This window comes from Penicillium cataractarum, assembly GCF_028827025.1.
Source record: "Penicillium cataractarum strain IBT 29864 chromosome Unknown utg000001l, whole genome shotgun sequence".
NCBI lineage: Eukaryota > Fungi > Ascomycota > Eurotiomycetes > Eurotiales > Aspergillaceae > Penicillium > Penicillium cataractarum.
In genome coordinates this window covers 2,003,327-2,016,899 of record NW_026622737.1, presented here as the reverse complement: position 1 = coordinate 2,016,899, position 13,573 = coordinate 2,003,327, and the positions used below count along the sequence as shown (strand labels likewise).

General features: G+C 53.0%; 6 protein-coding genes across 6 annotated transcripts; 4 read left to right on the top strand and 2 right to left on the bottom strand.

The window, feature by feature from the left end:
* Window positions 1–466: 466 nt before the first annotated feature.
* On the top strand, window positions 467–1,215 carry N7496_000707 (peroxiredoxin; the record flags this gene model as incomplete). Its single annotated transcript, XM_056693638.1, has 2 exons — window positions 467–489; window positions 567–1,215. The coding sequence occupies 2 exons, from the start codon at window positions 467–469 to the stop codon at window positions 1,213–1,215; spliced, it is 672 nt and encodes a 223-aa protein (XP_056560367.1).
* A 1,093-nt stretch (window positions 1,216–2,308) lies between these two features.
* N7496_000706 (putative regulatory protein Ral2) lies at window positions 2,309–5,001 on the top strand (the record flags this gene model as incomplete). Its single annotated transcript, XM_056693637.1, has 2 exons — window positions 2,309–3,358; window positions 3,415–5,001. The coding sequence occupies 2 exons, from the start codon at window positions 2,309–2,311 to the stop codon at window positions 4,999–5,001; spliced, it is 2,637 nt and encodes an 878-aa protein (XP_056560366.1).
* Window positions 5,002–5,525: 524 nt separating this feature from the next.
* On the bottom strand, window positions 5,526–6,068 carry N7496_000705 (uncharacterized protein; the record flags this gene model as incomplete). The annotated part of the gene is made up of 3 exons (XM_056693636.1): window positions 5,526–5,617; window positions 5,715–5,779; window positions 5,920–6,068. The coding sequence occupies 3 exons, from the start codon at window positions 6,066–6,068 to the stop codon at window positions 5,526–5,528; spliced, it is 306 nt and encodes a 101-aa protein (XP_056560365.1).
* Window positions 6,069–6,744: 676 nt separating this feature from the next.
* On the bottom strand, window positions 6,745–8,925 carry N7496_000704 (putative GPI-anchored cell surface glycoprotein; the record flags this gene model as incomplete). Its single annotated transcript, XM_056693635.1, has 1 exon — window positions 6,745–8,925. One exon carries the CDS (start codon window positions 8,923–8,925, stop codon window positions 6,745–6,747), a length of 2,181 nt encoding a protein of 726 aa, XP_056560364.1.
* A 576-nt stretch (window positions 8,926–9,501) lies between these two features.
* Window positions 9,502–10,562, top strand: N7496_000703 (putative oligosaccharyltransferase subunit ribophorin II; the record flags this gene model as incomplete). The annotated part of the gene is made up of 4 exons (XM_056693634.1): window positions 9,502–9,647; window positions 9,718–9,916; window positions 9,977–10,261; window positions 10,323–10,562. 4 exons carry the CDS (start codon window positions 9,502–9,504, stop codon window positions 10,560–10,562), a joined length of 870 nt encoding a protein of 289 aa, XP_056560363.1.
* Window positions 10,563–11,136: 574 nt separating this feature from the next.
* Window positions 11,137–11,862, top strand: N7496_000702 (uncharacterized protein; the record flags this gene model as incomplete). The annotated part of the gene is made up of 2 exons (XM_056693633.1): window positions 11,137–11,371; window positions 11,471–11,862. 2 exons carry the CDS (start codon window positions 11,137–11,139, stop codon window positions 11,860–11,862), a joined length of 627 nt encoding a protein of 208 aa, XP_056560362.1.
* Between the last annotated feature and the right edge of the window lie 1,711 nt (window positions 11,863–13,573).

Genomic DNA, 13,573 nt, shown 5'->3' with positions numbered 1-13,573 from the left:
CAGTAAAGTTGGGGAGGAAACCGTGATGGAGGGGTCAGGCCAAAGCACAACATCCCGCGCTAAGCACGCTCCCTGGAATGGTTCCTCCGACCACTATTGTTGTCTACCGGATTCTGCCCCTCCTTCTTCCCCTGCAATACAAATCCGGTTGGGCCGAATCAACCATTCAAAGCAGCTGAACGAGCTGAACCTGGCCAAATGGGACCAGGAACACTAAACAGCCCACTTCTTCCGATGACCAATCAATGTGGTTCTGCCTGTGGGCGGTGAATAATTGCGTGATAGACAACCGCCGGATGAGGTAAGTCGATCACCGATGAGGGAGGTGTATTCCCATCGCAAGCAGGCGGGGTGACAACTATTTGAACCGCCATCTCTCCCTGCTTCCTTCCTCTTTCTTTCTGATTATCAAAACTCCCTCTTTCCTATTTACCCATCACCACCATCTCCTCCCACATCACTCACAATGGCTGCTGAGCGTTCTCCTCCGTATGTACCCCTCCATCTATACAAACACTTCCCCCCTCTTTCATCTTCCAGAAAGCTGACCAATGCTCCCATTACAGTCTCCGTCTGGGCTCCACTGCCCCTAACTTCGATGCCGAGACCTCCAACGGTCCCATCAACTTCCACAACTTCATTGGTGACAAGTGGACCATCCTCTTCTCCCACCCCGATGACTTCACCCCCATCTGCACCACCGAGCTCGGTGCCTTCGCCAAGCTCGAGCCCGAGTTCACTGCTCGTGGTGTCCAGCTCATCGGTCTGAGCGCCAACAACGTTGAGTCTCACCACCGCTGGATCAAGGATATCGATGAGGTCTCCGGCTCCCAGCTGAAGTTCCCCATCATCTCCGACCCCGAGCGCAAGGTTGCCTACCTGTACGACATGGTCGACTACCAGGACACCACCAACGTCGACTCCAAGGGTATGGCTCTGACCATCCGCTCCGTCTTCATCATCGACCCCTCCAAGAAGATCCGCCTCTCCCTCACCTACCCCGCCTCCACTGGCCGTAACACCGCCGAGGTCCTCCGTGTCATCGATGCTCTCTTGACCACCGAGAAGCACGGCGTCACCACCCCCATCAACTGGCTCCCCGGTGATGACGTTGTCATCCCTCCCCCCGTCTCTACCGCCGATGCCAAGGCCAAGTTCGGTGAGATCCGTGAGGTCAAGCCCTACCTCCGCTTCACCAAGGACCCCAACGCCTAAATGGGTTCTCTCCACGTCTCTCCCTGACTACGATATATGAAATGAGCAAGATGATTTCTTCTGAAAATGCTTTCTGAATGCTAGCTTCTTTAATTGGCCGGAATAGCCGACTTGATACCAAATATGAAATGACTTCTCCGCCATTTTTGTTTTATGTCTGTTAGTTGTAACTGTGTTTGTTTCCTTTGGGAGTTTGAGCGAGTTTTGTTTTATGGTCTTGACGCTAAACGATGGTTTGACTGGGAATATGAATTGCTGCAAATATTCTATCAGATTGACATGCAGACTACATCATTATTACCCCTCGCACGTCTTACTAGGATGCAGTGTAAATGGCTCGAGACAGGCTGGTGGACCCGCGCGGATACGAGGCCCGTCACCTCCAGCCATCTGGACAACTCCATTGGCTCTCCTGGACAACTCCATTGGCTCTCCTGAACAAGGATTCGATACTTGTGCATTTTCTAGAACAATCAAAGAACATGATCACAATTTAAACCAACATAATCTACTAAATCTCCCCCGTACTATTCCATCCAATCGTATCAGCCAAACTACCGAGAACTGTCAATTCAATCTATTTTCTTCGGGGTTGTTGCCCAACGTGTATAAGAGCGGGCGCGGTCGTATCCGCTTCCCCCCAAGCCCGTCTGGGAAAAAAGGGTTGAGACCGCCTTTTTTTTAATGCCGATCCAACGTTCGACGGGATGACACTTTTCCTCTCCACTTTGAAGTCTCGCCTCCTTGCGTCGCTCTGTTTTTGCTGACAGACTCTCGGCTTCCCTCTACGCCCTCGAAACGGCGGGCTTCGAAGCGGCGGGGAAATTCCACCCACACGTCCTCCCTTTCCAACCCCACAGAGCCACACTTCAAGCCCGCTCCGGATCCTGTCAGCGTGACTGTCCGATCGTTACACACTCTCGAGGCCCACCGACAAAGGGGTGTCACTCGTTATATGCGTGCTGTCTGACGACCATATATATATACAACCGGGCGGACTGACCGAGAAAAAAAAAGGGGGGTTGACAGAGCGAGAAACTACCCGCCTGTAATCGCATTCCTCAGTGGGGAACCACACCCAATTCACCACACGATGATGTCCAGAAGCCAGTCGAGTCTGGGATACTTGGATGCTGCCCAGGATCCCTCGGCGCAAGGCATCTCCCCGTCTTTCCAGCAGCAATCCTCCTCAGGCCCGATCAACCTGTCTGGTCTGGTGTGTAATGTGCGCCGAACAACCGGCAAGGAGCCTCACCCCCTGGTGGGCGCGACCACAACTATCTTGGGCGACAAATTATACGTTTTTGGAGGCCGGATTCTCTCTCGCAGTCGCCCACAACTCACATCCGATCTGTACGAACTGGACTTGATTCGACGACACTGGACTAAGATCGAGCCGACCGGTGATGTCCCTCCAGCACGGTATTTCCATAGTGTATGTGCGCTGGGTGATAATAAGCTGGTCTGCTATGGAGGCATGTCGCCTGCGCCGAGTACGCCCAAGGATCCATCCAATCCTGGCGCTTCTGGGTCGGAATCCCAGTCCGAAGTGGTGGTTATGTCAGATATTCATATCTTCGACGTCCCTTCGCGGACATGGACTCGGGTCGCGGCTCACGAGTCGCCGCAAGGACGATATGCACACTGCGCTACGATCCTACCATCTACGGCCTCGTTTACTTCGGCTAGTGCGCCGTTGTCAGCTATCCACCACAACCCAGAGTCTACTACGCCGCACCAAGGCAGCATTGGAGTCGATATTGATGGGTTCGGTGGAGCGGAGATGGTCGTTGTCGGTGGCCAAGACAGTTCCAACCATTATATTGAACAGATTAGTGTGTTCAATCTTCGCAGTCTCAAGTGGACCAACACTAGTCCACTGGGACGCAGCTGTGGCGCATATCGTAGCGTGGTTGCACCCCTAGTTGGCATGGACGTCTCGGAGGTAGGCTCAGCTGCGCCTGACCGTGAGACTCACGAGCCGATCGAGGTAACCGAGTCACCTGGCTGTCCTATGCTGATCTACTCCAACTACAACTTCCTTGATGTCAAATTGGAGCTGCAGGTGCGCCTGCCGGACGGGCGCCTTGTCGAGCGACCGATGCAGAGCCAGGCTTCTCCCCCGGGCTGCGCTTCCCCAACGGTGGCATTATTAACGGCCACTTTGTTGTTAGCGGAACCTACCTGACATCCTCGAAGCAGGAATACGCACTCTGGGCTCTGGACCTCAAGACCTTGACCTGGGGACGTATCGATGCCGGTGGATCAGTCTTTGGCCATGGTAGCTGGAATCGCGGTATTCTCTGGCCACGCCGCAGCGCCTTTGTCATTCTCGGACATCGGAAGCGAAGCCTCGTCGATGACTATAATCACCGGCGAATCAACTTCTCGCACATTTGCTTGGTTGAACTCGAGGCCTTTGGGCTGTATAACAATCCCTCACGGACTGCGTCTACGTCAGGATATAAATCTTATAGTTCCCCCTCAGTTCCTGCATCTTTACAACAGAAGCTATCCCAATTGACGACTAGTGGCCGGCCTCTGTCCGCAACGTCGGATGAATTAGGCAAGCTGGCACTTTCATTACATGAAATGTCAGATATGGAGCTACAGGCCGTGGGCGGAGAACGTATTCCCGTGAACTCCCGTGTCCTGGCTCGCCGTTGGGGTCCATACTTTATCCAACTCCTTCGCGAGTCTTCTGATGGCGGTGTTGCAGAGGCCGCCACCCTTCGTCCGGCTCTAATGCATCCTAGTCGAAACTCAAGCATCACCATTACCCCTTCAGTTGGACACAACAGCACCTACTCCAATGCGACGACATTAGTCAACCCTACTGTCCCCTCCAAAGCACTTCTCGAGAACTTGGAGGCTCCCTCTGCCCATAGCCTCGCGCCAACCTCGCGGCCGCGTGTGCTCTACCTTCCCCACACTATCCTTACCCTCCAAGTGCTAGTCCAGTACCTCTATACCTCAGCCCTCCCTCCCCCGGGCTCCTCCCTATGCACTCCCCAAATTCTCTGCTCCCTCCTCCAACTCGCTCGCCCATACCAGATAGACGGTCTACTGGAAGCGACTGTGGAACGTCTGCACCAAGTCCTTGACGGACGCAATGCCGCAGCTGTCTTCAACGCTGCCGCCATGGCCGCAGGCGGAGGTCGTGGCACTGGCTTCACCGGCGGTCTAGGTGGCACGCTGGAAGCCCTGAACGGAGCTCACAGCACCCGCAACGGCACTATCCCCGGGATGTCAGAGGGCGGCACAAACTCCCAACAGAGCGTGCTCCTAGCCTCCGATTCCTCTGATACAGAGCACGGTGGTATCACCGCCCCATCAGCTTCCAGCAGCGCCAACGACCTGACAAATCCCTCTCGCGGGCTGCCAGCACTGCGCATCGACACAAACCTGTCGCAGCCACGCAACCGCCAGCGTGGCCACCGCGATCGCGAAGATTCGATCAGCAACCCTAGCACGGCAACGTCCGCGTCCAGCGCTAGCTTCAGCCAATCCGACTCGGAGTTCGTCAGTGACAGCGAGAGCCGATCAGCGTCCCGCGCACACCACCGCCGCGACACGGATGCGGAGCTCCGTCCACAGCGCGAGATTTGGACCGGCGATTTGAGCAGCGTTATCGGTTTGCAGAAGCGTGGCTTGCGCGGTCTGATGGAGGGGCGGAGGATGCGTGAGCGTAGCGCGAAACCGCCCAGCATTAGCAGTGGTTCGACATCCGTGCCTCCGTCCGCGGGGTCAGATCACCATCTGCCCATGCAGGGGGTAGCTGGTTGAAGGCGTATCTAATTCCATTTGATTGTGCTGATGGATAATGCGAGTTGGCCCTAGGATTTTCATATTGTGATGGATCTGTCTTACCCCTACGTTGATATTTTCTTGGCATGATCTCGAGACCTTTGGAGGTTCTCTTTGGATATGAATATCTGGTCCATGTATATTTCTTTTTTCATGCTTCCACCCCCGCAGGCTGGCGAGGTGGGGACTCGTTTCATATTTGATTATTTACTCCGCGAATACCGTAAGGGAGGAGTGGTAAAAATGGGATTGACTTTTTCAAGGATTTTGGATTTCGATTCATCGCCTGCTTTTCGGTAGTATTCTTTACTTTACGTACTAGGTTTTCGGGGTAGGTTGGATGGGATGGGTAAATGGAACAGTCTTGAATATATTGAGCTAGCTTTGGGAGAAAGCGTCTGGTTCCAATGTGCCCATGATGCGGCTTGAGATGACAGTTTGATTGTATTACAGTATGTACATAATATGGATATCCCTCAATCACAGGAGAGGAAAATGACTCTCTATGAAGAAGGAGATGAGGAAGAAGCAGACGGAGACGACTCCTGTGGCGGCTGCTGTGGCGTCAACCTCCTTGGGCTCTTATTCCCGTAAACTAGAAGCGCAAATTGTCAGCAAAGAGCGAGGAAATAGACACACAAGCAACTTGCAGGGCCCTTCCAAGGAATCGGAGTACTAGTGAGGAAACTTACTACGCTCATAGAGAATCCAAGAAGTGTACATCACAATCGGCAACGCCACGATAGTGGACAACCATCTAATCAAACACACATCAGCAACCTTTTGATCCCTAAGAACTCAACCCTATACAAGCAAAGCAAGGCACGAAGCACAATCTTATACCAAAACAAGTCCATAAACCATCAAAACAAAAAGAAAATCAATTGAAATACTCACCGTCGCGCAGCAACCTTATACTCCTTGGTCTTCCGGATATCCGCCGGATTCACTGGCCGGGGCGCTGGCTTGGGTAGTGGTGATGGCCTGACAGCATGGACACCTGGTTTCTGCACGGGCCGTAGATTTGAGGGGGCTTTTGGAGGCATGTTTAATGGAGGGTTGATGTATTTGATGTGGTGGAGGAGGGTGGGTTTTTGGTATGTCGAGGAAAAGACTGTCGATTGGAAGGGGGAGTGGAGTGGAGTGGGATTTGGTGCCTGAGGCCGAAATTATGTATGGGGTCTGATATTGGACTTTGGAGTCTGTCTGGTTTCTCTAGGTTTGGCAATGGGGGTATTCTATGATTGCCAGCGTAGCTTATTCGTTATGAAGATGAACAATTTTGTATTAACAATATGTGCTGTGTATGTGCGTATCTCCCAGATCAAGCAATTTATGCTGGAGAATCAGATATGGAATCATACAAGGTGCCATGCCCACTTATGCAGAAACGCTGGAAGAAAGAGACTCGGGCAAACGAAAAGAATACATGTCATGAAAAACGATAAGAAATGATCAAACACCGCGCTATGATCCCATGCCGATTTTTGTTGGTCGCAATAAAAACAAAAAATCAATCCCAGATTCCTATCACCATCCACCCAAAACGCCGTCATAATCACATCAAATTGAATTCATCTCTCGAATGAAAACAGCTCAGAACGAAATCACCATAGACAAAAAACTGACACAGACATGAACAAAGAGAAAAAGAAAAGCAAAACAGGAGCCGAGGGAAACGAAACGGCCAGAAGAGAACGGAGCGGGAAGGGCTCTTCCTACTTACCCTCGTCCTCTACCACGCTTTCCTCCCCGAGTTGGGGGCTTCCCCCGAGAGCTGGAGGCACCCCGGCCTCGACCTCCACCCCGACCGGAACCACGACCACGCTTTACAGCGTGGCCACGGCCCCGCGGGGCGGCAGCATCGGCAGTACCGACCTGAGAGTCAGCAGCCCGTGCCCGCTTGGCAGGCGACGTTGACCTTTCGGCCACCTCATCATTAGAGATGAGGGCTGCTGCTCTCTTCTTGCCCTTGGAGATGGCGGGCCTCTGGGTCGTCTCGACCTCAGTGGCGAGGTCGGCTGCTTGCTGGCGGCTGTGGCCTGCCGCAGGTCGAGCTAGGGTGGAGTCCTCCTCCTCCCCGGACGCACTATCCTCCTCCTGCATCTCCGCCGCGGTGGGAGGCTTCACCGTAATCCGAAGGCGCTGCACCGTCTGTGATGGTGCTTCCTCCTCCACGGGAGAAGGAGACGGCGCCTTCGTCTTAGGCTCAGCCTTTGCCGACCGCGGAGCGAGCGTCTTGCGCGGGGCCTGCTTAGACGATGCAGGCTGGGAGACCGTCTCCCCGCGACGTCGCTTCTGTGCCCGTGCACCCTTTTCAGGAGTGGAGGGAGCAGACGAAGATGCAGAAATCTCGGCGATTTCGGCTCCAGGCAGGCGACGCTTTCTGCCACCCTTCTGAGATGGCTCAGCGGGTGCGGCAGCCTTTTTCTTGCGTGCCTGTACCTGGGCCTGCTCCTCGGTGACGTCCTCAGCTTGGAAGTCGGACTGTTCACCGAACGGGACGTTTCTGTCACCGAGGAGAGGCGGGAAGCCGAGGCCATCGTTGGCCATCGCCTGATCGTCCGGTCGAGTTCGGACGGGAGGATAGGGCAAAGCCTCGTCCCCATAGTTATGAGGGGCTCGATCGAGGCTGTAACCCGGAGGCGTCAGCATCACCTCTTCGCCGTGACTGTTGACACGGCCCGTGTGAGTCCAATTATCCTGGTCCACGTGGGGCACGGCGGAGAACTTGAAGGTGAGCATGATTTTGCGCTCAGGGTTGTCCGGGGGGATGCTCTCGGCATCATCTGCCACTGCAGGGACATCGGCATCGTCGTCGTCGTGATGCGCGTCGCTGTCAGCAGCATCCTCTTCCACGTCAACCGCCGACTGGGCGGCTCGCAGATCCTGAATGAACTGTTCGGGATCGGACGGAGCGAGGAAGTCGGTGCCCAGGGCCATGGTGGCCAGCTCGTAGAGCTTTTGGCCAGCGCGACCAACGGTGAGTTGAATGCGGTGGAGAGAGGACTTCAAGGCGTTTTTGCCTTTCCTGCCTTTGCGAGTGTTGGCCCGAGGAGATGGCTTGGCGGCTGACTTGAAAATCAGCTTGGGACCGGTCTTTGGCCGGGACTCGGGAGTGGAGCTTGACGCACTCGCAGGCTCGGAGGTAGGCTTGAAAACGTTCTTGAAGGTGATTTTGGGGAAGCGTTTGGGTGCAGTGGTAGGGGCAGGGGCAGAAGGAGAGGCAGGGGAAGTAGTGGGAGCGGGGTCGGGGCCGGAGGTGGAGGCGCCGACAGAGGAATCAGGGACGGTGGGGGCGTCTTTCTGCAGACGGCGAGGCTTCTTCTGAGACTGCATTACCTCGAGCGCCTTGGCGGTTGGCTTGCGAAGGCGGGTCGAAGCCCGAGTCCCCATAGAAGAGACGCTGGGGGAGGGACGGGAATCCATCGTTCCGTCCATGCCGAGGCCACTGTATTGGCCGTAGGTCCAGCCGGTCGAGCCCAGGGCGTCAGACATGTCGTGGTCTGAGAAAGAGGTTTGAGGAGTTTCGAGAGCAGCCGTGCGACGAGTGCGGCGGCTGCTGTGAGCAGAAGTGGGACTCTCCACTGCCGGGGTGTAAACAGAGGAGAGGCGAGAGGGGCGAGCTTGGAAGGTGCTTCGACGTGTCAAGGGCACGTCGGGAGAGGCGTTTCTTGATGGAGAGTTGTTGGAAGGTGTCTTTGGAGTGTAGAAACGGATGTTGAAAGAGTTGTCGGGAGTGGTGGAGGAGGGCAGAGGGAGAGTCTTGGAGGACTGAGGAGATGTATTTAAGCGTTTCTCCGGGGCAGGCACTCGTGGAGAACGCCGGGAAGGCACCAGGAGAGAAGCCTCATTGTTGACTCGTGCAGGCATCGACTTGCGAGATCCCTTTTTGGGTGGCATCGTGGGTGGTTACCTGATGAGTCGAACCCCCAATTCGGGTGTCAGTCGATCTGTGAATGAAGACAATGGGAAGGCAACGAAAGTGATCAGGCAGTAAGAGTAAACGATATGAGTATAGGCAGCAAAAGGGATACAGTCAGAGCTCATTTGCGCTCGAGGCAAATAAGCTATCCAATACAGGTAGAGGCAACGATGGTGGGCAGTCGACGTCAGAAGATCTTCAAATGTCGGGGAAGGGCAGAAACCGCGGAGTTGGGGTTTAGGGCCTAGTTTTAGGCCAAAAGGCAGCAAAGACTCACTAGTTAGGGTTCACTCATCCAGCAGATATTGATCCCAGGAGTACAAGATGTATTTTGATTAGACTGGAGCCGTTCTTCCCATGAAGATCAGGCCGACAGGGCGACGCAGACTTGAGGGGACGTGAAGTCGGGGCAGAAAAGAAATTAGGGCTAAGGTTGATCGGCGCTTATCGGCCTCAATCATCCTTTCCGCCTTATTCTGCTACTTCTACAAACCACCTATCCACTCCCTTCTTGTCTTAACACTCTTGATTTGTTTTTCTCCGTTTATTTCACAATGCATCTGTGGCAGGCCACTCTTCCATTCTGTCTGCTGGCTTCAGCTGCCCTGCCCGCGGCGGCTGCATCAGCTTGGGGCTTTGCTGATGCCACCGTGGCAGTTCAACCTAAGGGCGCTGGGATCAATGGCGGATTCAAGGAACAGTAAGAATCCATTGGAATTGTCCAAATAATACTGGAATGGGAACTGGAGCTAATACACAATTGCAATTAGGTTCACTTCCTCCAAGCCATTGTCCAAACCCGTTGTTTTCGCCGGTGCCGACACATTGCGCGTCATCTTGACTGCTCAGGAAGGCAGCTCCGCAAAGAGACCACACCAGGCATTCCTCCTGCTGAAGGATACCCAGAGTGGTCTGGACGTCTCCTATCCATTCAGTGTCAAGGAGAATGGAAAATCTCGAGTTGAATTGGTATGCGACAAGACAATCAAGCTCTGGAATCGACATCAAGCTAACACCAGTTCCATCTAGACCCAGAAGGAGCTGCCAGTCCAATTCCTCTCCCTCACTGAACCCATCGATGCCCGTGTTGTCATTGGATCTTTTGGTAGCTCTGAGGCCTACGATAGCTCCGTCTTCAAGCTGGCTATCGAGCGCGACCCCAACGTGCCCGTCCCTACTGTAGAGACCGCGCGTTACGGCAAGCTGCCTGAGATCCACCACATCTTCAAGGACTCCCCCTCCAACCCACCTATCATCATCACCCTCGCTTTCGTGGCCGCCGTTGGTGCTACTCTTCCGGTTCTTGCTGGCCTGGTAAGTTGATCGTTGCCCGCATTGGCATCTACCTAGCTAACCACAGCTCTTCTTCTGCTAGTGGCTCTTCCTCGGCGCCAACCTCAGCCACCTCCCCGCTGCGTTCAAGTCCGCTCCTCTGCCCCACGCCATTTTTGTTGGATCCTTGATCGCATTCGAGGGCCTCTTCTTCCTCTACTACACTTCTTGGAACTTGTTCCAGCTCCTGCCGGCTGCGGGTGTTGTTGGTGCGGTCGCATTCGTGAGCGGTAGCCGCGCCTTGGGTGAGGTGCAGGGTCGTCGCCTGGCTGGCCTCCGGTAAGCGTCTTGAGTGATGCTGGATTGCGATAAGCTTGCCCTCTAGACCTAGCTCTATATCTTTTGAAAAGGTGGCCACTTGAGCTCTACGGGAGCTGTGTCTTAGCTGTGATGATATCCTTTCTGTTTCAATTGAACCAGCCTATGCGAATGAAACTTGCTGCTGCGCATGTATATCTCTTTTTTCAATGAGTTTTTGGAAGTATGTAAATAAATCTTGACTGCGTGTTGTTACAGAGCTCGACGTTCTTCTAGTACTTGAGAGGTACCCACTCTGGTACAACGATGCATTTATACAGTGAACGTACCAATTGGACAATAACTGTCCTATTCTCTACTATGCTTCAACTGCGAAATAGACTATTCATCAACCAGATTATGAAGGAATCTAGATGCAGAACTTCCAGATAATGCGCTTTTCATTGATTATATTTTGACGTCACTTGAGTGGCTACACTACAATAGCGAACGCCAAGGCGGACCTCCGCGTTTCTCCCCGATCTCCGCTGCAAAATCACCAAAGCTTCAGCACCTCACCCCTCCCGACCTTAACCCTCGACAACCCCACACAGAGCACAATGGGCTCTGCTGCATCTAAGCCAGTAAAGTCTGCCGCTGGCGCAGCTGCGCGCCGCCAGTACCCAAAACAAGCCGCTGTCCCGCCGAGGGTACCACCGAGTGGTCCCAAGCCATCACAAACGCAGCAACCTGCTCCTCCTACGCCTACACCAGCGCCGAGTCAGGCCCCAGGTCCTGTCTCGCAGGGACCGAAATATCACTCCAAGGAGCAACCTTCTGGCACCAGGTCAAATGGTACGCGCCCATCGCTTTGCGCCCAAGAACAAACAGAAACCTCATATCAAATCCTTTGAGCCTCCACGTTTCCCTCGCGCTAACATTCTGTCTATCTAGCAATTGACCTCGACGGCCGCGACCCCGACTTCGCAGCCTCCCTCCGCCACATCGGCCCCGTAAACCCCTTCCCAACCCTCTCCAACTCCAGCACCGTCAACCACGGCTACATGCAGACTGTCTTCCCAACAGCCTCAAACCCAGCCTTACTCGCCGTAACGGCCCGCACGAGAATTGGAAAGGCTGCACAAGAAGAGCTCGAAGCCCTTGGACGTGGGGACTTTGTCGGAAGACAATTCCTTGACGCGTTCACTATCTCGCAGGCGCTTACTATGCGGGACCAACAGAAGATGCCGAAGCGGGAGATTGAGAGGTTGTTGAGGATGAAGGAAGGTGTTATGGATCGGTTAGGGAAGGATGGGGTTGTTTCGAGGGTTTCTGTCCAAGCTTGATACTGAGGTCTGGATCTCGTTCATCTGAAGGTGTTTTGGTGTCGTTGGCTTTTTGGAGATTGGAGTTGATAGGCTCATCCTTCGTGTGTATATTTTCTGTACAATATTCTACTTGGTGGTTATCATGTAGCCACTACAATATCATCCCTTCTCATGATGAGGCTTTGGTCTGGGCAATGAGCCTATTGTAAGGTCTCGGGAGTGCCTGGTAGCACCTGTACAACCGGCTTTCGTTGTGTCACGCAGGCAGATAGCGAATGGTTCACGTCGGAGATGTCGGGTTGATCTTGGAAGGGCTGGCGAGTTCTAACAACTCGCAATTTATTTGCTTTGTTTGAGGAAGTTCCTGCACACATGAATACAAGCTTCACCTTTTGAATTGGCGCTGGTACTCCCGGACTCTTTATCATTTACAGTCTTGATAGGCACGACTTCTAGAAAACTTCCTGGAATGTTATATATGTCTATCTGGATTGACTCGCCCTATCAGCCCAGAGAGCTTGACTCTGTCTTGATTCAATAGTTCGAGGTGGGTTAATGACTGCTCGTCTTTGTATAAAGACAGGTAGGTGATAGTCTGATCAGATAAGTAGATACACTGTTAGAAAAATGCTCCAATATACATCCAGTCCAGTACTTCACAAGGATAAAATAATTGGAGTCGCAGTCAATACTTATCTTGACTATGTTGTACATTCAGTTGATCTATCTAGGTGTATCTCCATCTCGTGTATCTATTTGGAGCTTCAAGTTAGCATTTTAGCCTCAGCGAGCTTTAATTAGCCCACAGTATACGTCTTTAAAGCCCATGCCGAAGGTCAGATCTCTGCACGGCAATAATGCATGCATGACAAGCCTCTGGGCATCTTAAGGAGGGCCATAGAATATACCGCACGGGCAATTATTCAACTTAGCCACATCCTATCCTCGATGTCTCACGCTCCAATGACATTGGGGGTGGGGTCCAGTGGCGAGGGCAGTGCTAGAGGGAGAGTTCTTCAATGATTTGCGGAATTAAAGTGATTAGATTAGATTGTTGATCCAGCGAAGTCCTAGTTATAGATTTTGGGCTGTGTCACGGCCAATGAACCGTCGAGGTGACTCGACATGGCCGAAGGATCCGTCGTGGGGGATTGGGGTCCTGTCAGATATAACGGTATACGTTGTATAATGTTGGTAAGAAGAAACGAGATAATAGGGCATATCAATCATCCTCACTGCCATGTAGTTCATAAACAGTAATGCACACGACCAGTTTCTCGATTAGAGCTGACGATGAAGCTGACAAGGAATGTTTGGGGGCTAGGGCTGAGTGTGAGAATGGGGGCGAGGAGATGGGTTCTAGCATTCAAGGGGAAAATTCTAGAATTGACATCACCAAAATATGACAAATTGACAACTTCTTCAAAAAGGACCTGTGAGGTATACGATAGTTTATCGAGTTCAGGGCATTTGACTGTTATACAACTTAAAATTGACGCGGGGAACCCTGGAAAAGCGAACCTTAACCGAGCTAATAGTGCCAAGCCACTTGACTCTTGAAAGAAGCAATTGGGAAATTATTGTTACCGTATGGACGATGGAGCACAGTACATGAAATAGGTACCGTATTATCCTTGGCACAGCTTAGCTCTACAAAGGTCTCACCTTAGCGCACCCATGACCAAAATGAGGCGCAAAAAGAAAGGGTCCAGCTCGGGCTCAAAGAAAG